The sequence below is a fragment of the Camelus bactrianus genome, chromosome 13 (genome assembly GCF_048773025.1).
Source record: "Camelus bactrianus isolate YW-2024 breed Bactrian camel chromosome 13, ASM4877302v1, whole genome shotgun sequence".
Lineage (NCBI taxonomy): Eukaryota > Metazoa > Chordata > Mammalia > Artiodactyla > Camelidae > Camelus > Camelus bactrianus.
Window position 1 is genome coordinate 35,550,453 of NC_133551.1, and position 22,290 is coordinate 35,572,742.

At 39.2% G+C, this 22,290-nt stretch overlaps 1 protein-coding gene across 2 annotated transcripts in view; it reads left to right on the top strand.

The window, feature by feature from the left end:
- Positions 1 to 1,711: 1,711 nt before the first annotated feature.
- LOC105065015 (cytochrome P450 2J2) overlaps positions 1,712 to 22,290 on the top strand; it is a 40,973-nt gene continuing 20,394 nt past the window's right edge. The window contains exon 1 of one of the 2 annotated variants that reach the window (XM_074376390.1): positions 1,712 to 1,988. In XM_074376390.1, the coding sequence (XP_074232491.1) occupies positions 1,779 to 1,988 (210 nt within the window). In that variant the 5' untranslated portion in view covers positions 1,712 to 1,778. The remainder of the gene's footprint in view (positions 1,989 to 22,290) is intronic. The other variant, XM_010950063.3, reaches the window with a different exon arrangement.

Below are 22,290 nucleotides of genomic sequence, written 5' to 3' on the forward strand. Positions count from 1 at the left end.
TTTGAACTAAGCACCCAATCCCCACACCTCATGGCCTTTCTCTTGCCTTCTAAGACAGCCTGCACTCTGTCTATGGAGTACATATCTCTCTGCATAAATCTACTTTTATTCAACTGTGCCTCATTCTTGAATTCTCTCCTAAGTGAAGTCAAGAACCCACACCTGGCGGGGCACGTCCCAGGGACTCAACCCAGACCAGGGATATGACCATCCTTTCTCCCCACATTTTTCCTGTATCAGGTCCAGGAGTCAGGGTTAAGATGTTGCTGGTAGATGTATCTGGTGTCCAGGTTCTTGTCTCCTCCCAGAAAGAATTCAGAGCTGAGATGCAGAGGTTAAGACAGTAAGGGGCAGCTTTATTAAGGGATAGATAGTACAATCTCAGTGGGAGAGTGGGCTGGCTCAGGTGAGTCGCTGCCCGAGGTGTTGTTTTGTTTTGGGCAAGTTGGTTCCATAGGGTGTAAAAATAAACGAGTGGAATATTCATTGAGGAAGAAGGGTTTGGGGTCCTATTCCCTGATTTTTACACCAACTCTGCCTTCCCAAAAGGAGAAGGGATTTTTATCCATATTTACTCTGGATAGGATGTGTCATGGCCTCAGTGCATGAAGGGTGCTTCTAATCTGCAAGGCTAATTTTATTGAAATGAGGGCATAATGAGCAAAAAGTTATATTCAGATACCTGAGATTCCTGCCTTTTCCCACCTTTCTTTGTTGGCCTTCCCACTGCTCTTAACCCCAAAATATGTGACCACTTATCAGCTCAGAGGTTCCTGCTTTTCTTTCTCTGCCCAGGGACCCCTGGTGCTCACATGACATATGGTTTCCTGTATTTGGCCTGTGTCCCTCCTTTCTGCCCAGCTCCTGCCATTTGGCCTGCATCCCCCTTTCTCTGCTCATCTCTCTCTACCTGCTTGCTCTAACAAAAGCTTTCATGGACTTCAAACAGGGCCAGCCAGCTCCACATGTTTCTTTATCTTCAAATCCAGGGAGTCCTAAGATGTCTTGCAGACCAGTGGGTTCATTTACTTACCACTTATTTGGGACATGTCTCTGTCTCAGTTTCTGCAACTGCAAGATGGAAGGAAGAGAGCATCTGCATAATTTTGTCGGAATTAAGCAATTTATGGAAAGAGGCTGATGCAACGCCTGGTGTATAGTAAACACAGAAGAAATGTCAGGTGCTGCCGTTACCCTGATTAAAATTCACCAGGTGCAGTTCCAATCAGTGAGTGAGAGGGTGACTGAGAAACAGGGAGCGCTAAAGTCTGTGCCACTCTCAGATGCAATGAAACCATAACGCCTATAGGCCCATGATCTCACAGAGAGACAAGCTTTCTAAATAGCAACTAAAAAAGCTCCTAGACTGGCCTTTTCCAAAACCTGGTCATGTTCTTCCAGGAATCTGGCCTCTGGCTTCTAGTGGGGCTGGCAGGCAGGCTGGATGCAGGAGGAGGGAAGGAGAGGACCCGGTGTGGGTGGTAGGGTTGCAGCAGGAGGCGGGTCTGCGGAAAGAGCCCTGAATACTGGCAGAAGCCTGGCCACTGGGCGCCAGGCAGGCAAGGCAGGGAAGTGCAGACTGGGACCTCCGAGTGGGCGGTGTCAGGGTGGCTGGACCTGGGGGCGGGGAGGGGAAGGCACTGCCTGGAGTGGGGCGGGGCGGGGGCGGGGCCAAGGGAGGGGCCTGGAAGGGGGCGGGGCTGGGAGCTCAGACTCTAGAGCCCCGCCTCAGACCAGGGCCTGCGCAGAGCACTGAGGACGTAGCCGACATCTCAGTTATGCTTGCAGCTTTGGGCTCCCTGGCAGCCGCTGTCTGGGGGCTGCTCCGTGTCCGCACTCTCCTGCTGGGCGCAGTTGTATTTCTCTTCTTTGCTGATTTCCTCAAAAGTCGTCGCCCAAAGAACTACCCGCCTGGGCCCCCGCGCCTGCCCTTCGTGGGACACCTCTTCTATCTGGACTTTAAGAAGGTTCACCTGTCGCTTCAGCGGGTAAGAGAAGGCGAAGCTGCCTGGGTTCACCCTGACGTGTAGGGCAAGGGCCAGTTTGGGTACCGATGACAGAAGGATGGGGAGGGCTCTGACGCTAAAGCAGGCTCCCGGTACACCCCGCTTTGAGCCTTATTGTCCTCACTTTCAACTAATGACTTCACCTGCCCTTTCTAGGGGTAAAATTGTGTACTGTGTACTATTTAAATGTGCCAGGCATGATACATTCTTTAAGTCATTTAATTATGTGTCATGGTACACATTGCTAGCACATCCTATTTGTAATATGATCACGTCTTTTTAATACTATTACCAAGGCGGGCGGGGAATGCTCTACTTTCCTTCTCAGAGACTGCATTTCCCATGAGTAAAATGTGATTACCTAAATCCTCACCACTTTCCAACTGACTTTCTTCCATCCCCTCAAGGACTGAGCCCCTCACCTTCAGCCTCCTCACTCTGTAATCCACTCCCTCTAAAGTAATCATTTAAAATATTCCTCGGCTTAGATTTCTCCCTAATCTCCAGCTGCCTCCCAAGTTTAGAATCCTTAGGGAGCCGCTTGGAACCCTTCTCGTAGCTTCTTTCCACTTCTTTGTAATCATCTCCCATCAGGGCTTCGAAACTGGCTGCTCTGAGTTCCTTAAAATTCTCTCCAACGTCCAACACTTTCCCAACAATCTTCAGCTGCTTCCCTGCCTCTCAGCGCTGGTAATTTACTGAGAGACAACACTATAATAGGCGGTTGTGAACATTAAATAAAACAGTGAATGGTCAAGTTTAATACAGCTTATAGTAGGTTCCCAACAAATATTGGTCCCCTTTGCCTAGAAAGAACCTGGAGCACTTTAAACATAAGCCTGTGATGTATATCCACGTTCAGATGGGGAAGGGTTTATCACTTTCTGGGAGAACAACCCCATCGGTACCACTAAGGGACAGAACTAGTCTACAGAATTCTACAGCTAGGCACCTATACCTGTCCCCCTGTTTGTGAAGTGTGTTGTGTAATATCAAAGTATTGGGAGATTGTTCTGTTATCTTTCTGTTAATGATTTCCAGCTTGAGTCCATTATTGTCTGAGGACATATTTTTATGGTTTCAATTTTTTTAATATACAAATGTGAGTTTTATGACCCAAGATGCAGCACCATGTATACTTGAAAAAATAATGTATTCTGCTGCTGTTGATGAAGTGTTCTCTACTATATGTCAATTAGAAATAATTAGATGACTGTGTTCTTTAGTTCTTCTGTGCTCTTGTTGACTTTTTACCTACTGATTCTCTCAGTGACTAGGAGAGGGATGTTGAAGTCTCCAAATATAATTACCATTTTGTCTATATCTCTACTCAGTTCTGCTACTTTTCTTTTTTTTTTTCTTTTCTCCATTTTTTAAAATTTATTTATTTATTTATTTATTTATTTTTTAAACAGCAGCAAACATTAATCTTATTGGACAATTTCATACAGTTAATGTTTTGAAATAAAAGGGATATGACTTAACTTCTGCCTGAAACTAAAGCATGTAAAAAGGAATCTCTCATGTTGTGTTGCTGGCTTCTCTAACTGGAGAACCAGTACTCAGATGTATTTGTTAATCAGTTGGCATCCTTCTTTTTTTTTTTTTTTAACTTTTTTTTATTGATTTATAATCATTTTACAATGCTGTGTCAAATTCCAGTGTAGAGCACAATTTTTCAGTTATACATGAACATGTGTATATTCATTGTCACATTGTTTTCTCTGTGAGCTACCATAAGATCTTATATATATTTCCCTGTGCTATACAGTATAATCTTGTTTATCTATTCTACAATTTTGAAATCCCAGTCTATCTCTTCCCACACCCCGCCCCCTTGGCAGCCACAGGTTTGTATTCTATGTCTGTGAGTCTATTTCTGTTTTGTATTTATGCTTTGTTTTTGTTTTTTGGTTTTTTTTAGATTCCACATATGAGCGATCGCATATGGTATTTTTCTTTCTCTTTCTGGCTTACTTCACTTAGAATGACATTCTCCAGGAGCATCCATGTTGCTGCAAATGGCGTTATGTTGTCGGTTTTTATGGCTGAGTAGTATTCCATTGTATAAATATACCACTTCTTCTTTATCCAGTCATCTGTTGATGGACATTTAGGCTGTTTCCATGTCTTGGCCTTTGTAAATAGTGCTGCTATGAACATTGAGGTGCAGGTGTCATCCTGAAGTAGGGTTCCTTCTGGATATAAGCCGAGGAGCAGGATTCCTGGGTCATATGGTAAGTCTATTGCTAGTCTTTTGAGGAATCTCCATACTGTTTTCCACAGTGGCTGCACCAAACTGCATTCCCACCAGCAGTGTAGGAGGGTTCCCTTTTCTCCATAGCCTCTCCAGCATTTGTCATTTGTGGACTTTTGAATGATGGCCATTCTGACTGGTATGAGGTGATACCTCATTGTAGTTTTGATTTGCATTTCTGTGATAATTAGTGATATTGAGCATTTTTTTCATGTGCCTATTGATCATTTGTATGTCTTCCTTGGAGAATTGCTTGTTTAGGTCTTCTGCCCATTTTTGGATTGGGTTGTTTATTTTCTTCTTATTGAGTTGTATGAGCTTCTTATATATTCTGGAGATCAAGCCTTTGTCGGTTTCATTTGCAAATTTTTTTTCCCATTCTGTAGGTTGTCTTTTTGTTTTACTTATGGTTTCCTTTGCTGTGCAGAAGCTTGTAAGTTTCATTAGGTCCCATTTGTTTATTCTTGCTTTTATTTCTTCTATGAGAAAATTTTTGAGATGTATGTCAGATAATGTTTTGCCTATATTTTTCCTCTAGGAGGTTTATTGTATCTTGTCTTATGTTTAAGTCTTTGATCCATTTTGAGTAGATTTTTGTGTATGGTGTAAGGGAGTGTTCTAGCTTCATTGCTTTACATGCTGCTGTCCACTTTTCTCAACACCATTTGCTGAAGAGACTGTCTCTATTCCACTGTATATTCTTGCCTCCTTTGTCGAAGATGAGTTGACCAAAAGTTTGTGGGTTCATTTCTGGGCTCTCTATTCTGGTCCATTGGTCTATTTATCTGTTTTTGTACCAATACCATGCTGTCTTGATGACTGTAGCTCTATAGTATTGTCTGAAGTCTAGGAGAGTTATTCCTCCAGCCTCTTTCTTTCTCTTCAGTAATGCTTTGGCAATTCTAGGTCTTTGATGGTTCCATATAAATTTATTATGATTTGTTCTAGTTCTGTGAAATATGTCCTGGGTAATTTGATAAGTATTGCATTAAATCTGTAGATTGCCTTGGGCAGTGTGACCATTTTAACAATATTGATCCTTTCAATCCAAGAGCATGGGATATCTTTCCATTTTTTAAAGTATTCTTTAATTTCCTTCATCAGTGGTTTATAGTTTTCTGTGTACAATTCTTTCACCTCCTTGGTTAGATTTATTCCTAGGTATTTTATTACTTTAGGTGCTATTTTAAAGGGGATTGTTTCTTTACTTTCTTTTTCTGTTGATTCATCATTAGTGTAAAGAAATGCCACTGGTTTTTGAACGTTAATCTTGTAACCTTCTACCTTGCTGAATTCTTTGATCAGCTGTAGTAGTTTTTGCTTGGACCGTTTAGGGTTTTCTATATATAGTAACATATCATCGGCATATAGTGACACTTCTACCTCTTCTTTTCCAATTTGGATCCCTTTTATTTCTCTGTCTTGTCTGATTGCTGTGGCTAGGACTTCCAGGACTATGTTGAATAGGAGTGGTGATAGTGGGCATCCTTGTCTTGTCCCAGATTTTAGTAGGAAGGTTCTGAGATTTTCACCATTGAGCACTATGCTGGCTGTAGGTTTGTCATATATAGCTTTTATTATGTTGAGATATGTTCCCTCTATACCCACTTTTGTGAGAGTTTTTATTATAAATGGTTATTGAATTTTATCAAATGCTTTTTCTGCATCTATTGAGATGATCATGTGGTTTTTGTCCTTTCTCTTGTTGATGTGATGTATTACATTGATTGATTTGCGTTTACTGAACCACCCTTGTGTCCCTGGGATGAGCCCCACTTGGTCATGATGTATAATCTTTTTTATGTGTTGTTGGATTCTATTTGCTAATATTTTGGTGAGGATTTTGGCGTCTATGTTCATCAGTGATATTGGCCTATAATTCTCTTTTTTGGTAGTGTCTTTGCCTGGTTTTGGTATCAGGGTGATGGTGGCTTCATAGAATGAGTTTGGGAGTATTCCCTCCTTTTCAATTGTCTGGAAGAGTTTGAGAAGGACTGGTATGAGTTCACTTTGTATGTTTGGTAGAATTCCCCAGTGAAGCCGTCCAGTCCTGGACTTTTATTTGTAGGGAGGTTTTTTATTGCTAATTTGATTTCATTTGTAGTGATCGGTTTGTTCAAGTGGTCAGTTTCTTCTTGATTCAGTCTTGGTGGACAGTATGTTTCCAGAAACTTGTCCATCTACTTCAGGTTATCCACTTTGGTTCCATATAGTTTTTCATAATATTCTCGTATGATAGTCTGTATTTCTATTTTATTTGTTGTAATTTCTCCATTCTCCTTTCTTATTTTGCTAATTTGTGCTCTCTCTTTTTTCTTCTTTGGCAATTCTAGGTCTTTGATGTTTGGCCAGAGGTTTGTCGATTTTATTTACTTTTTCAAAAAACCAGCTTTTGGTTTGGTTGACTTTTTCTATGGTCTTTTTAACCTGTATTTTATTTATTTTCTTCCTAATCTTTATAATTTCCTTCCTTCTGCTGCCTTTTTGGGATTTTTGTTCTTCTTTTTCTAGTTCTTTTAGTTGGTGCGTTAAATTGTTTATTTGAGTTTGTTCTTCTCTTTTGAGGAAGGCCTGTATCGCTATAAACTTCCCTGTTAGCATTGCCTTTGCTGTGTCCCATAAATTTTGTGTGGTTGTGCTTTCATTGTCATTTGTCTCAAGGTATTTTTTAATTTCAGCTTTGATTTCCTCATTGACCCATTGGTTTTTTAATAGCATATTGTTTAATCTCCATGCCTTCCTTTTGTTCTCCTTTGTATCTCTGTTGTTGATTTCTAGTTTCATGGCATTGTGGTCAGTAAAGATGCTTGAGATATTTTCTATCTTCTTAAAATTGCTGAGATTTCTTTTGTGCCCAAGTACATGATCAATCCTGGAAAATGTTCCATGTGCACTTGAAAAGAATGTATATCCTATTTTGGGGGGGTGTAATGCTCTGAAAATATCCACCAAATCTAGTTTTTCTATTGTAGTATTTAATTTCTCTGTTGCCTCATTTATTTTCTGTCTGGAAGATCTGTCTACTGATGTTAATGCAGTGTTAAAATCTCCAACTATGATTGTATTCCCATCAATATCCCCCTTTATCTCTGTTAGTAATTGTTTTATGTACTTAGGTGCTCCTACACACTAACGAGTGTAATATCCTCATCTTGTATCACTCCTTTAATCATTATAAAATGTCCTTCTGTATCTTTATGGCCTTTGTTTTAAAGTCTATTTTGTCTGAAATCAGTACTGAAACACCTGCTTTTTTGGGTTTTCCATTTGCACGGAATATCCTTTTCCATCCTTTCACTCTCAATCTGTATGTGTCCTTCTCCCTAAAGTGGGTCTCTTGTATGCAGCATATTGAAGGTTCTTGCTTTATTATCCAGTCTGCCACTCAGTGTCTTTTGACTGAAGCATTTAGTCCATTAACATTTACAGTAATTAATGATAGATGTGTGTTTATTGCCATTTTGAACTTATCTTTACAGTTGATTTGGTATTTCCTCTTTGTTCCTTTCTTCTTCCTTTTGTGGTTTGTTAATTTTCCTTTGTGTTATCATGGATTTTATTTATTATTTGTGACTCCCTTGTAAGTTTTTGGCTTGTGGTTACCCTTTTGGAAGTCTATTAGCCCATTACTATAACTGTTTTTATTAAACTGAGAGTAACATGATTTCAAACATATCCTACCAAGAACTAAAAATTTTAAAAAGAAAGAAAAAAAATTCTATATTTTCCTGCCTCACTCTCCCACTCTCAATGATTTGTATGTCTTCTTTTATAATTTCATGTTTATTTTATTTGTAATTCATGAGTTATCACCTTTCCAGTTGTGAGTTTCTCATTTCTGTAGCATCCTGCTTCTTTTCTATTTAAAGTAGACCTTTCAATATTTCTTTTAGCATGGGTTTAGTGTTGCTAAACTCTTGTAGCTTTTTCTTGTCTGTGAAGTTCTTTATGTCTCCTATCCTAAAGGATAGACTTGCTGGATAAAGTATCCTAGGCTGCATCTTTTTTTCATTCAGGACTTTGAATATTTCTTGCCACTCCCTTCTGGCCTGTAGTGTTTGTGTAGAGAAATCAGCTGAGAGCCTTATGGAGGTCCCTTGTAACTCACTCTTTGCTTTTCTCTTGCTGCCTTTAGGATCATTTCTTTATCCTTGACTCTGGCCATCTTGATTATGATATGTCTTGGTGTGGGTCTATTTGGGTTCTTCCTGTTTGGGACCCTCTGAGCTTCCTGTACTTGGATATCTGATTCCTTCTTTAAGTTTGGGAAGTTTTCAGTCATGATTTCTTCAAAAACCTTTTCAATCCCCTTTGATCTTTCTTCCCCTTCTGGGACACCTATTATGCAAAGATTGGCATGCTTTATATTATCCCATAGGTCCCTTATGTTGCTTTCATTTGTTTTTATTTGTTTATCTTGCAGTTGTTCTGATTGGGTGCTTTCTATTGTCCTGTCTTCTAGGTCACTAATTCGTTCCTCTGCATTATCTAGTCGGCTTTGCACAGCCTTTAGATCATTCCGCATCTCAGCCAGTGAGTTTACCAGTTCTACCTGGCTCTTCTTTATAGCTTCAATTTCATTTTTGACATACTTTATGTCTCTAAACACTATCTCTTTTAGTTCCTTCAGTACTTTGATCACTCCTTTTTTGAAATCTTGATCTAGTAGGTTATCGATGTCTATTTCATTGATCGTTCTTTTAGGGGATTTCTCTTGTTCTTTTAATTGGAAATGGTTTCTCTGCTTCTTCATCTTGCTCATACCTCTCTGGCACTGTGGTTTATGGAGTATCAGTTATCTATCGTGGTCCTTAAGGAGTTTATCTAATGCCTATGTAGGAATAAAACTTAGAAAAGAAAAAAAGAGAGAGAGAGAGAATTTTAAAAGAAGGGAGAAAAAAAGGTTTGAAAACAGTGTATAATGAATAATAGAAGAGCAAGTTGAAGCAGAAATTTAAGAAAATAATAATAAAGTTTTTTTTTAATTTTAAAGGGATTAAAACTGGGGGTATATATAATTGTTTAAGAAGTAAAAATTAAAAGGGTAATAGAAAATAGAACAGGTAAAACAGATTTTTAAAAAAGGGGGGGAGTGGTTGGTGTTCTCCTGGAGACTGTGTGCTTTTAATGTGAAGTCTTTCTGTCTTAGTCCTATTTTGGAAGCTCAGCTTGCTGTTTCCAGAGGCCCTCCCTTGGCACCCTTGTCTGTGCTGCTCCCAGTGCCTGTCGGCAAGCAGATCATGCCTCCTCCCAACACTGGGTCCGGTGCAGCTCTCCTTTGCTGTGGGTGGGCGGGTCACTGCCCCTCCCGATGCCGCAGTCAGATGTTGCAGACTGGCCAGGTAGGAGGGCGGGTCACCACCCCTCCCAGTACCACAGTCAGGTTCTGTGTTCCCGCCCAAAAGGCAGGGGGCCACCTGCCCTCTCCCAGCGCAGGTTGCTCCACTGCTATGTGCTGCTGCGCGCTCCGCCCTGGTCGGCGCTCTGCAGGCGGGCTCAGGGAAGACAGAGGAAAAGCCCTGTCCCTGCTCCAGGCCAAATCCCAGCTCCTTGTTTGTCTTGGCACAGCAAGTTCTCTGAGGGACCAGGATGGAAGGATCCTATCTGCCTCGGGCTGTAGACAAGTCTCCATCTGGCCCCTGAGGCTGCCAAGTCCTTTGGTGCGGATGCAGGTTTCGCCCCCGCATGGGTGCTCAGCGCCGGAGGGTATGGCGGCTGTGCCTGAGCCCCTCCTCTCTTCCCCCGAAAACTTTCCGCAGGTTTTCAGAGATGGGGGTATGCACCTTCCCCCCCAGGGCACATCGTGGTGTTTTATGGAGGGCCCAGGTTGTTCTGCCCTGTGCACCCACAGCCATGGTGCGCAGCCCCCTGCAGTCCCCTGGGGCTGCCTCAGTGCAGCCATCCCCGTCCTCCGCCCGGCTCAGGCAGCCTGGCCCTGCACGCAGCTGCCAGGCTGCGTCTTGGGCTGGGTGTTTCGGGGACCCTCTGTGCCCATTTAACTTAGTTCTGTCGGTCAAGGGCTGCTCTGTACAGATCCAAGCCTCGGAGGCTCCCCCTCCATCCTGCTGGCCTCTCGGTTGGAGAGGGGAGACCCAGCGAACGAGTGCCAGTCCTCCTTTGCTGCTTCCTCCCCGCGGGACCCATCCCGCTCTGTTTTGCCTTTTCTTCTTTCTTTTTTCCTTTTCTCCTACCAGATTTTTGGCGTCTCTATCTTTTGAAGAGGACGATGTTCTGTCAGAGTTCTGCAGGTGATCTGGTTGGCTGAGTGGGTCTGTGGATGTGAGTCTTGGTGCATTTGTGGGAGAGGGTGAGCTACAAGCGTCCTTCTACTCCACCATCTTGGCCTCCTCCCTCTCTGCTACTTTTCATTTATGCATTTGGCAGCTCTTTTATATGCTGCGTACATATTAGCGTTGTTATGCCATCTTGGTGAATTGGCTTTTCCAGTATTATTTAATGTCTCTCCTTATCCCTGGTAATTTTCTTTGCCTGAACTTTTCTTTGTCTGGTATACTATCGGCAAACCAGTTCTCTTGATTAGGACTTACATAGTGTTTTCTTCTCCATTCTTTCACTTTCAACCTTAACTTACATGGTTACATTTAAAATGAGTTTCTTATCGATGGTCCAGAGGTGGGTTCTTTTCTTTTTATTATGCCAGTCTCTCTCTTTTAATTGGTGAATTCAGATCATTTATAGCTAATGTAAGTATTGATATGTTAACACTTAAATCTGACATTTTACTTTTTATTTTCTATTTTTCTACATTATACATTATTTCTCTTCTTTTTGCTGTCTTCTTGTGAGGCACTTGAACAACTTTTTTAAAATTCTGTTTTCTCTGTAGTGTTTTAGATTATATCTCTTTGTATTGTGTTTTCAGTGGTTGCTGTAAATTACATGCTATGCACACAGCTTATTGAAGTATAAGAATCAATACTTTACCACTTCAGGAGGAATATAGATACCTTAAAACTATCCGTCTCTTTACCTTCCCATCTTTATAATACATAAACTGTCTTAAATATTATCTCTGTATACATTTAGTACAATGTCAGACAGTATTATACTTTTGGTTTTGACTGTCAAACACAATTTTTTTAAATTTAAGAATAGTCTAGTGTGTTTACTCATTAACTTATGCTTTCTGTTGCTTTTGTCCTGTAACTGAAGAACTTTCTTTAACCACTCTTGGAGAACTGGTCTACTAACAAAATAATTCTCTTCACATTCTTTCATCTAAAAATGGCTTTATTTCACCTCCTTTTTTTGAGTATATTTTCCCTGGATATAGAGTTGTAGGTTGACAATTTCTTTAACTCTTAAAAATATTATGCTACTTCTTTCTGGCTGCCCTAGTTTCTCATGAGGAATCTGCTGTAATTTGAGCTGTTTTTTCCATGAGAAATTACCTTATTTCCTCTGCATGCTTTCAAGTAGTTTTCATTGTTTTTAGTTTTTAGAGATTTGATTATAACATGTCTTGGTGTTGAAGTCTTTGGATTTATTCGTTCACTCACAGCTTCTTTGATCTGTAGGTTTTTCTCCTACCGTGTTTGAGAATTTTTCAGCTACTAACTCATCAAATATTTTTTCAATTCACATTTATTTTTCACTGCCTTCTAGTACTGTTGGATACTGATGGCACAATTGATAGATATTTTGTCATTCTAGCAACAGTCCTTGAAGCTCAGTATCTGTTCTTTTCTCAGTCTATATTCTCAGAGTTGTTCAAATTGGGTACTTTCTATTGATGTCTTCAATTTCACCGATTATTCTGTTATTAACATGCTGCATCAATAGAGAGTTTTTTGTTTCGGTTATTTTATTTTTCATTTCTAAATTTTGTCTATGATTCTTTTGTATATTTTCTATTTCATTGCTAAGATTTTCTACTTTAAAAGTTTTGAGAGTACAGTTGTTTATTGGAACATATAATAGCTGCATTAAAATCTTTATCCTATAATTTCAACATCTCTATCATCTCAGTATTGTGTTCAAATCATTCAAGTTGAGATTTCCTGGATTCTTCATAACACGAGTAATGTAGGATTCTATCCTGGACATTTTGGGTATTTTGTTACATGTCTATGGGATTTGTGTAAATCTGCATTTTAGCAGATAGTCAACCTACTTATGTTCAGAATGCTCACCCTTGTGGATTATAATTCAAATGTCAATTTATGTTATAGAACCCTTGCAGTGCTATACTGGCCTACCGCACTGATGTGTTACCACCCCTACAGGACCCCAGCCCACATTCTCATCAGTGCAGGCTGGAGAGAATGAAAATGGGGAGAAGAAACTGGAGCCCCTCTGAGTAGGATAGCCTGTTCCTTGCTACATGGGGAATGCAAGTCAGTCACATCCCTATAACTTCTCCATGGGAATGGGTATCTCCTTATTTCTCCACTGTGGTAGGACTCAGAATTTCCCCCCTGACTCCTCCATGTAGACTCTCTAATGCAGTTCAGAGGTGGTATTCAAACTAGAGCTCACAGAGTCAGCAGGGGAAGAGGCATCACCCTATTGTTACTGATATTGGGTGAAGACAAGATTCCACCCATATTCTATGCTGTTATAGCCCCTCACCACTATGATGGGGAAGAGTCACATCTTTTTCATGGCATTTGCCTCTGGAACAGGAAGGCTGAAAGTTTCAGTCCTGGTGGGCCACCCTTTTTCTGGATCTTTGGTACAGAGAACAGTATTGTATTAGAACTCCTTTTGTCTGTGCCAATCAGTGATAAGCAGGAGGAGTCAATGAGATGCTTTTACTCACTCTTATCTGGAGTCAGAAATATGATCTATAGCCTTGTTTTACCACTGTAACGTATATATGACTAGAGAGGATCAATTATCTGCCTAAAGTCATAAAACTGACCAGGGTTGAAATGAAGACTATAGTCTTACCTGTGGCCCAAAGATTTTTCATCAGTACTATTAAATTTTATTTTATATTGGGTTGCTTTTTTAATATTTTTGGTTTTAATGCAAAATGGAGTTCAACAAATGGAGTTAAATGGTGTGATTTAGCTGTAATTAACATTACTTTCTAGCATTTTGGAAACATTAAGTATGACCAATATGCTAGCTCTTGTATACAGATATATGTTCATTTACTCTTTACAAAAGACACCCAAGTTCGGAATCATCTAATGTTATTTCTGATTTATCACTGAGGAAACTGACTGAAAAGTGTCAAGTGATTTGTCCAGTTATTGAACATAGATAATGGCCCAACAAAGACTTCAACCCAAAACTGTTTGACTCAGATATCTATTCTCTACTTATGAGACCTGACTTTTCATAATAGAGGAACCTTGATTTACTCACAGATTGGTTTATTCAAAGAGACATTTATGAATTTCTTATCACGTGCCAGACATAGCATAAGACAATCTATGATGAAACGTGATATACAGACTTTTTGTAAGCAAATGCCATAACATTAGATGGGACCATTGTGAATGGGAAACTGTTGGGATAACCTTGTGTGGAATGCTGAAATAAATTTGGGTGAACTTGAAAGGAATGTTAGGCAATGTTAGGCAATGGCTATCTGCAGTAAAGGGAACAGTAGATTTTTAAATGGGGCAAGTAATATGAGCTAAAACAGTGAGAGAGGGCTGTGAAGAAACTGGCCTGTTTATAAGGCATGATGGGAATCTTTCTTTTTTTCTTCTCCTGTATTTTCTAAACTTTCTCTATTTTAGCTCTATGACTTAATTTTTGGCCATGTATATAAGAGAAAATCTTATTCACCAAAAGTGTGAGAATGCTAGATAAGGTGGATAAATATGTTAGTGAAGATATACACTGAATTGCTTATTTTAAAAAAGGATCCCAAAATACAGTGGTGTAAAAGAAATTGAAATTTATTTCTCCATCACAAGTGAGTTCAGGGGGCATTGCCAAGATGGCAGAGTAGAGAAACACGTCTCACCCTCTTCCAGGAATACATCAAATTCTACATGTACATATGGAGCAGTTATTACAGAATGCCTATTTAAATTTGGCAGAATATCTCTTACGATTGGAAATAAAAGGGACATCCTTAAAAAACCTGGTTAAGACAGCAAAAAAAGGAAAAGAAAGGATGGAAATTGATATTGGACTTGTCGCCTAGGGAAGGAGCTCCAAAGAAGGAAAAGCACCCTTACAGTGGGAAGCACCCTCACCAGTGGGGAGGTCAGCTGGAATAGAAAAGAAGCTTCAGAGAAGCACCTGCTTGGCAGACAGAACAGAGAGAAATTGGCACAGAGGGTTTGAACAATCTCTGGCCTGACACATGAGCTAGTTGGGTTAGGCCAGGATTGGGTGCTAGAGCAAAGGCATGAACACAGGGAGAGGAATGGGCCTGACTGCACAGAGACAGCCTCAGAGGGCTGGAGTATGGCTTAGCTGAGGCTGGAATTGTGAGCAGAGCAGCCTGGGTCTCCCACACACCACTGCTGGTGTGAATAGTGGGGAGACACACAACACAACACAACCATAACAGCCCAGAAAGTGTTGCTCTGTACCATTGGTGACCCACATTCTGAGCAGAAGTGGGGCACTATTCAGACATAGCAGTGTACTCACCTTGCTCTGGAGAGGTAAAATTTCTGGTGGGCATCTCCTGTCAGAAGCAGGGCTGAAACCTGAGTATATTGCCAAAGATTGTGAGACTACACAGGTGAAACTGAGGTTTGTCAAGCCCCCGGCTGTGGTGGCAAATTTTCTCTACTGCTTCCTTTGTGGACCCATGCCTCTGGTACAACCTAGCAGAGTTCAGGTGTGTGGTGTGAGCTAGTCTGCCATTAGCAGCAGGCCTGTATATGTGAACTCATGGCTGGGTTTTGGGCTTACCCTGTGACTCATGGTGGATTGAGTGCATGACTGCATGTGCATTATGACAGGTCTAAGTGGGTGATGTTAGCAGATCTGCCATAGTGACTCTCCGGGTGAAGAAGCTGGGGGAGACTAGGGTGGGTTGATGACTTACCAGTGGTTGAGGCAAGAACAACGGCAGTGTCAACAAACTACACTTTGTAAGCCTGCACAATGAGTGACAGACAACACCAAAGAGGGCACTCCCCAGTGGACATCCTTGAAGGAATACTCAGCTGCTCCTCTCCCAATGGAAGCATTCCACTCATACCTACCACACACCGCAGCTCATAAACTCATCTGAAAGACTCTATTCCAACGGCAGAAGAGCAAAAGAGGAGCAGACCTTGCCCCTGTCATGGCTGTGAAAATCACAGAGAAAAGAGGAGATACCACCTAACCACCAGTGCAGGCTCTGATCAATACAACAGCAATCACATCCCTCCAGTCAAGGGGATAACAGCCACAATAAAGAGGAGGAAAGACATGGCAAATATTCATACTAAAAATAGCTCTCATGACAAAATTATTACACGGACACAGTCTACACAGGAACACTCCCAGTTTTAAAATTAAAAAAAAAAAAACAGCTCTTCACGACCATAGTAGATAAATGTTACACATAAATTCATAGAGTCAGAGAAATATAAGTAAAATGAAGGAGAGGAGCCACTCCCAATTAAAATAAAAAGAAAAGTCCACATAAGAATCAACAATTAAATAGACCATGACAGTCAACAAGAACCTGAGTTGAAAAGGAAGTGATAAAGGCACTGAAGGAAATAAGAGAGGCTATTGATAGAAATGCAGATTACTGTGAAGAAGAAATAGAAAATATAAACAGGGACCAATTAAAATTAGAAATCTCCATTGCTAAAATAAAAACTGAACTAAAGGTAGTCAAGAGCAGACTAAATAATGTGGAAGAACAAATAAGTGATTTAGAAGATAGGATAATGGAAATCACCCAATCATTACAGCAGTAAAAAACAACAACAACAACAACAACAACAAAAGAGAATGCAATATAAGGGCCCTGTGGCATAATATAAAGCCTGCCAGTCCACACATAATAGTGGTCCCAGTTGGAGAAGAAAGAAAAAGGGGGATGACAGTATATTTGAAGAAATCATGACCAAAAACTTCCCTAACCTGAAGAAGGAAACAATATCCAAGTACAGAAACAACATAGTGTTCAAAAAAAGATGAACTCAAACAGACTTACACTTAGACATATTATAATTAGGATGGCTAAGGTAAGATAAAGGAACAATTCTAAAGGCAGCAAGAGAAAAACATAGAGTTAGTTACAAGGGAACCACTATAAAGCTTTCCACTGATTTCTCTACAGAAGCATTGCCGGCCAGAAGGGAGTGGCAAGATATATTCAGTCCTTAAGAGAAAAATCTGCAACATAGAATACTCTACCCAGCAAGACTATCCTTTAGAACAGGAGAGTTAAAGACTTTCTCAAACAAGCAAAAACTGAAAGAATACACCAATACCGAACGTATCCTAAAGGAAATATTGAAAGTTCTCCTCTAAATAGAAAAGAAGCAGTGAACTATAGAAAGAGAAGAATACAACTGGAAATATGATAACTACAATGAACAGCAAGAGAATAAACGTGATGATATAAAAGAGGACAACAAAATCATAAAATGTGGTACAGCGCAGGAAGAAAATGTAGATTTTTTTTTGTTCTTGATCATTTTAGGAAGTGTTTCAGCCTATATGATTACTGGTCTAAGCAAATAGATATAGTAATGGGTTAAAATTCTTGAAATTCAGGGTAACCAGAAAAAAAAGCATACAATAAGCTCAAAAAACCTAAAAGAATAAAATGAAGATAACAAAAAAGAAAATTATCAAACCACGAAAGGAAAAATGAAAGAACATGAAAGGAACAAAGAAGAAATACAAAATCAACTGGAAAACAAAGTTTAAAATGGCAATAAACACACATTTATCAATAATTTACATAAACATCATTGGACAAAATGCTTCAATCAAAAGACATAGAGTGGCAGATTGGATAATAAAACTAGAGCCTACAATATGGTGCCTACAATAGACCACTTTAGGGTGAAGGACACGCTTAGACTGAAAGTGATAGGATAGAAAAAGATATTTCATGGAAATGGAAATGACAATGAAATAGGAGTAAGAATACTTATATCAGACAAAATGGACTGTAAAACAAAGGCTGTAAAGAAAAATCACAAAGACCCTATATCTTGATAAAAGGAGCAATGCGAGAAGATACTACTCTTGTTAACACATATGCACCCAATAGAGAAGCACCTAAATGCATAAAACAAATACAGACATAATGGTAGAAATTAATAGAATGCAATAATAATAGGAGAGTTCAACACCCCACTAACATAATTGGACAGTACTTCCAGATAGAAAATTGATAATATTGATAAGGCAGTGGAGATATTAAATGACACAATACAACAGTTAGATGTAATTGATATTTCCAAGACATTGCATCAAATACACACACATACACACACACACACACACACACACATTCTTTTCAAGTGCCCATTGAATGTTTTCAATATTAGACATATGCTTGGACACAAAAGAATGCTAAACAAATTTAAGAGGATAGAAATTATTTCAAGCATCATTTCTGATGGCATGAAACTAGAAACCAATCACAGAAAGAAAACTGAGGGGAAGAAATGACTGCATGGAGACTAAATGACATGCTATTAAAAAAATAGGTCAATGATAAAATTAACGAAAAAAATTAAAGAGTACCTATGAGACAAATGACAATGAAAACAAAACCACATAAATCTATGCGATTCAGCAAAAGCAGCCCTAAGAGGGAAGTTTATGGTGATACAGCTTCCTCAAAACAACAAGAACAGTCTCAAGGAAACATTCTAGCCTGCCATCTAAAAGAATACAAAAAAGAAGAACAAACAAAACCTAAGATCAGCAGAAGGAAAGAAAGAATAAAGACTGGGAAGGAAATAAATAAAATAGAGATTAAAAAACAATAGAATAAATCAATCAAACCAACAGCTGGTTCTTTGAAAGAGTAAACAAAATCAACAAACCTCTGGTAAGCCTCATGAAGAAGAAATGAGAGAGGATACAAATAAACAAAATAAGAAATGCAAATGGAGATGTTACAAGCAAAATTACACAAGTACAAAAAAAGAAGAAAAAAAAGGAAAGAGAGAGAACTCTATCAACAACAGTATGGCAACAAATTGGACCACCTAGAAGGAACGGACAAGTTTCCAGAAACATATAGTCCACCAAAACTGAATCAAGAAGAAATAGATCATTTAAACAGACTGATTACTAGAAGTAAAATGGAATCAGCAATTTAAAAACACCTCTCTGAAAACAAAAGTCCAGGATCAGATAGCTTGACTGGGGAATTCTTCCAAACATACAAGGAAGAACTCATACATGACCTTCTCAGACTCTTTCAAAAGATTGAAAGGAGGGACACTCCCAAATTCATTCTATGAAGCCACCATCACCCTGCTACTGAAACCAGACTAAGAAAGTAACAAAAAAGAAAATTACAGGCCAATATCTTTGATGAATATAGATGCAAAAGTTCTCAACAAAATATTAGCAAACAAAATCCATCAATACCTGAAAAAGATTGTACACTATGATCAATTTGCATTCATCTCAGTTACACAGGATGATTCAAGATATGCAAATCAATCAATGTCATACACCACATCAACAAAAGAAAGGACAGAAATTATATGATCATCTCAATAGATGCAGAAAAAGCATTTGGTAAAATTCAACACCCATTAATGATAACAACTCTTACCAAAGTGCATATAGTGGGAACATACCTCACCATAATGAAAGCTATTTATGACAGACCACAGCAAACACAATACTCAGTGGTAAAAAGTTGAAAGCCTTCACACTAAAGTCTGGAACAAGACAAGGATGCCTACTCTAACCACTTCTATTCAACATAGTCTTGGCAGTCCTAGCCACAGCAATCAGACAAGAAAAAGAAAGAAAAGGGATCCAAATTGGAAGAGAAGAGGTAAAATTGTCACAATATGTGGATGACAAGATATTATATATAGAAAACTCTGAAGGTTCCACACAAAAACTACTAGAACTGATAAAAGGATACAGCAAGCAAGCAGGATACATGATTAACATACAAAAACGTGTTGCCTTTCTGTAGACTAACAATGAGATATCAGAAAAAGAAAGTAAAGAATCCCTTTTCAAATTGCATCAAAAAATAAAATGAGTATGTCATTTTAGTAATACATCTGACCAAGGAGGTGAAAGTCTTATACGTGGAGAATTACAAAACATTGATTAAGCAATTTAAAGATTATTTAAATAAAAGGGATCTTATGCTCTTGCTTGGGAAGAATCAATGTTGTTAAAATGGCCATACAACCCAAAGCACTCTACAAATTTCATGTAATTCCTATCAAATTACTCAGGATATTTTACAGAATTAGAACAATAATCCAAAAATTTATATGGAATCACAAAAGACTCGGAATTCCTAATGCAATACCAAAGAAAAAGAACGAAGTGGAGGAATGACCCTTGCAGATGTTGGACAATGCTACAGAGCTACAGTAAACAAAACAGCATGGTTTTGGCACAAAAACAGGCGTATGGACCAATGGAAAAGAATAGAGAGCCCAGCAATAAAAACACATACCTCTGGTCAATTCATCTTTGACAAAGTGACAAGAATATACAGTGGAGAAAAGACAATCTCTTCAGCAAAAGCAATCTCCTCAGTGTTGGGAAAACTGGACAGCAGCATATAGATCAATAAAGTTAGAACACTCCTTCCCACCATACACAAAAATAAACTCAAAATGGCTTAAACACTTAAACACAAGACAAGACACTATAAACTTCCTAGAAGAAAACATAGGCAAAACATTTTCTGACATTAATCTTAGCAGTGTTCTTCTAGGGTAGTCTACCCAGGCAATACAAATAAAAGCAAAAATAAACAAATGGGACCTAATTAAACTTACAAGGTCTTGCACAGGAAAGGAAACCATAAGCAAAAGAAAACAACAAACAAATGGAAGAAAATATTTGCAAAAAAGGCAACTGACAAGGGCTGAATTTCCAGAATATATAAACAGCTTGTACAACTGAATAACTGAATAAAAAAAAATCCAATGCACAAATGGGCAAAGACCTCAACAAGTAATACTCCAGTGAAGACATACAAATGGCCAATAGGCACATGAATAATGTTCAGTATCAGACAAATGTAATTATCAGACAAATTCAAATCAAAACTACAATGATGTATAACCTCACACCAGTCAGAAAGGCCATCATCAAATAGTCTACAAATAATAAATGCTGGGGAGGGTGTGGAGAAAAGGGAACCCTCCTACACTGTTGGTAGGAATGAATTTTTATGCTGCCATTATGGAAAACCGTATGGAGATTGCTCAAAAAGTAAAAATAGACTTACCATATAATCCGGCAATCCCACTGCTGGGCATATATCTGGAGGGAACTCTAATTCCAAAATATACATGTGCCCCATGTTCCTATCAGCTCTATCTACAATACCCAAGACATGGAAACAACCTAAATGTCCATCAACAAATGACTGGATAAGGAAATTGTGGTATGTATATGTGTATGTGTGTGTGTGTTTGTGTGTGTGTATACACACACACACACATATACATAGACACATACACATATACATACTATGGAATAATGCTCAACCATAAAATAGAATGAAATAATGCAGCAACATGGTGGACCCTGAGATTTCATTCTAATTGAAGTACTCCAGAAAGGGAAAGAATAGTACCATATGATAGGACTTTTATATGGAATATTTTAAAAAAAGAAACAAATGAACTTACTTCTAAAACTGAAAGAGACTAACAGACACAGAAAACAAAGAAGGTTACCGGGGGAATTGGGGGTGGGAAGGGATAAATTGGGAGTTCAAGATTTACAGATACTACCTACTATATATAAAATAGATAAATCACAGTTTGTTTGTTTTTTTACTGTACTGTACATGGCACCATATTCGATATCTTGTTGTAACCTTTTAGGAAAAAGAATATTAAAAGGAATATCTGTATGTTTATGTTTGCCTGAAATATTATGCTGTAACCAGAAATTGAAACAGCACTAACTCAAAAGAAATTGAAAACTAAAATTAGTTCAGATGTACACAGGAAGTCCAGGATAGGAAGGCCACTTTGTAGCATAAAATCACCCAAAGATCCCAGTTCCTTCTATCTTGTTGTTCTCGCCTTGCAACATCTTGTATGAGTTCCATTTTCTTGAAGGGAGAAAGGGGCAGGTGGTGAGAAGCACCTTCCAATTAAGGACATGACTCAGTAGATGCACACATCCCCACTGCTCACGTCTCACTGGCCCCACCTGGAGGAGCTGGGCAATGTGGCCTTTGACTGGGAAGCCATGTGGCCAGCTAACATAGAGGGAGCTCCACCACTCAGAAGAAGAGAAAATATCTTCATGCTTTCATTTAAGGATGAGACATGCAGAGACAGGTAGAAAGAGCCCAACTTTACCCACTAGCTATATAGTATACTGCTCCTACATATAACGTAGCAATGTCAGAAGGTACCTGGCAGCTGTGAAGCACTCCATGAAAACCTGTTGGAGTGAACTTGAATTTGATTTCCACAGACTGTTCTCAGAAACTTAGCAGAACCCCAAGAACTACCTGTGAGACCATGAATCTTAGCAGGAACTGACGGGCCCAGGGGATTGGTGAAGCCCTGAAAGTTCATGTCTGCATAACTGTGTTCATGAGTACAGGATTTTCCTGGAGAGCAGAGCCCTGACACACATTAGATTTTCAAGGATTCTATGATTCAAAGAGAGTAAGAACCCCTTTTATGAAGTTTTATTCTGTATATACTTAGGTTTCCTTTTTCACCTTATTGGAAAGAAATACTTTTTAACTATAAAAGCATCAAATACTTTGAGACAACATTTTAAAATATAAATTATTGAATTAGAGAGAGAATCTTAGCCTTTCTTGTGTGCAGCCTGCATTCCTCCCTCCCCCACACACTCTCTGCTCAGCACTGGTGAGTGTTCAGGGGACAGACTGTCTGACCTACTGCCAGTGGGAGTAAGAATTGATACCCT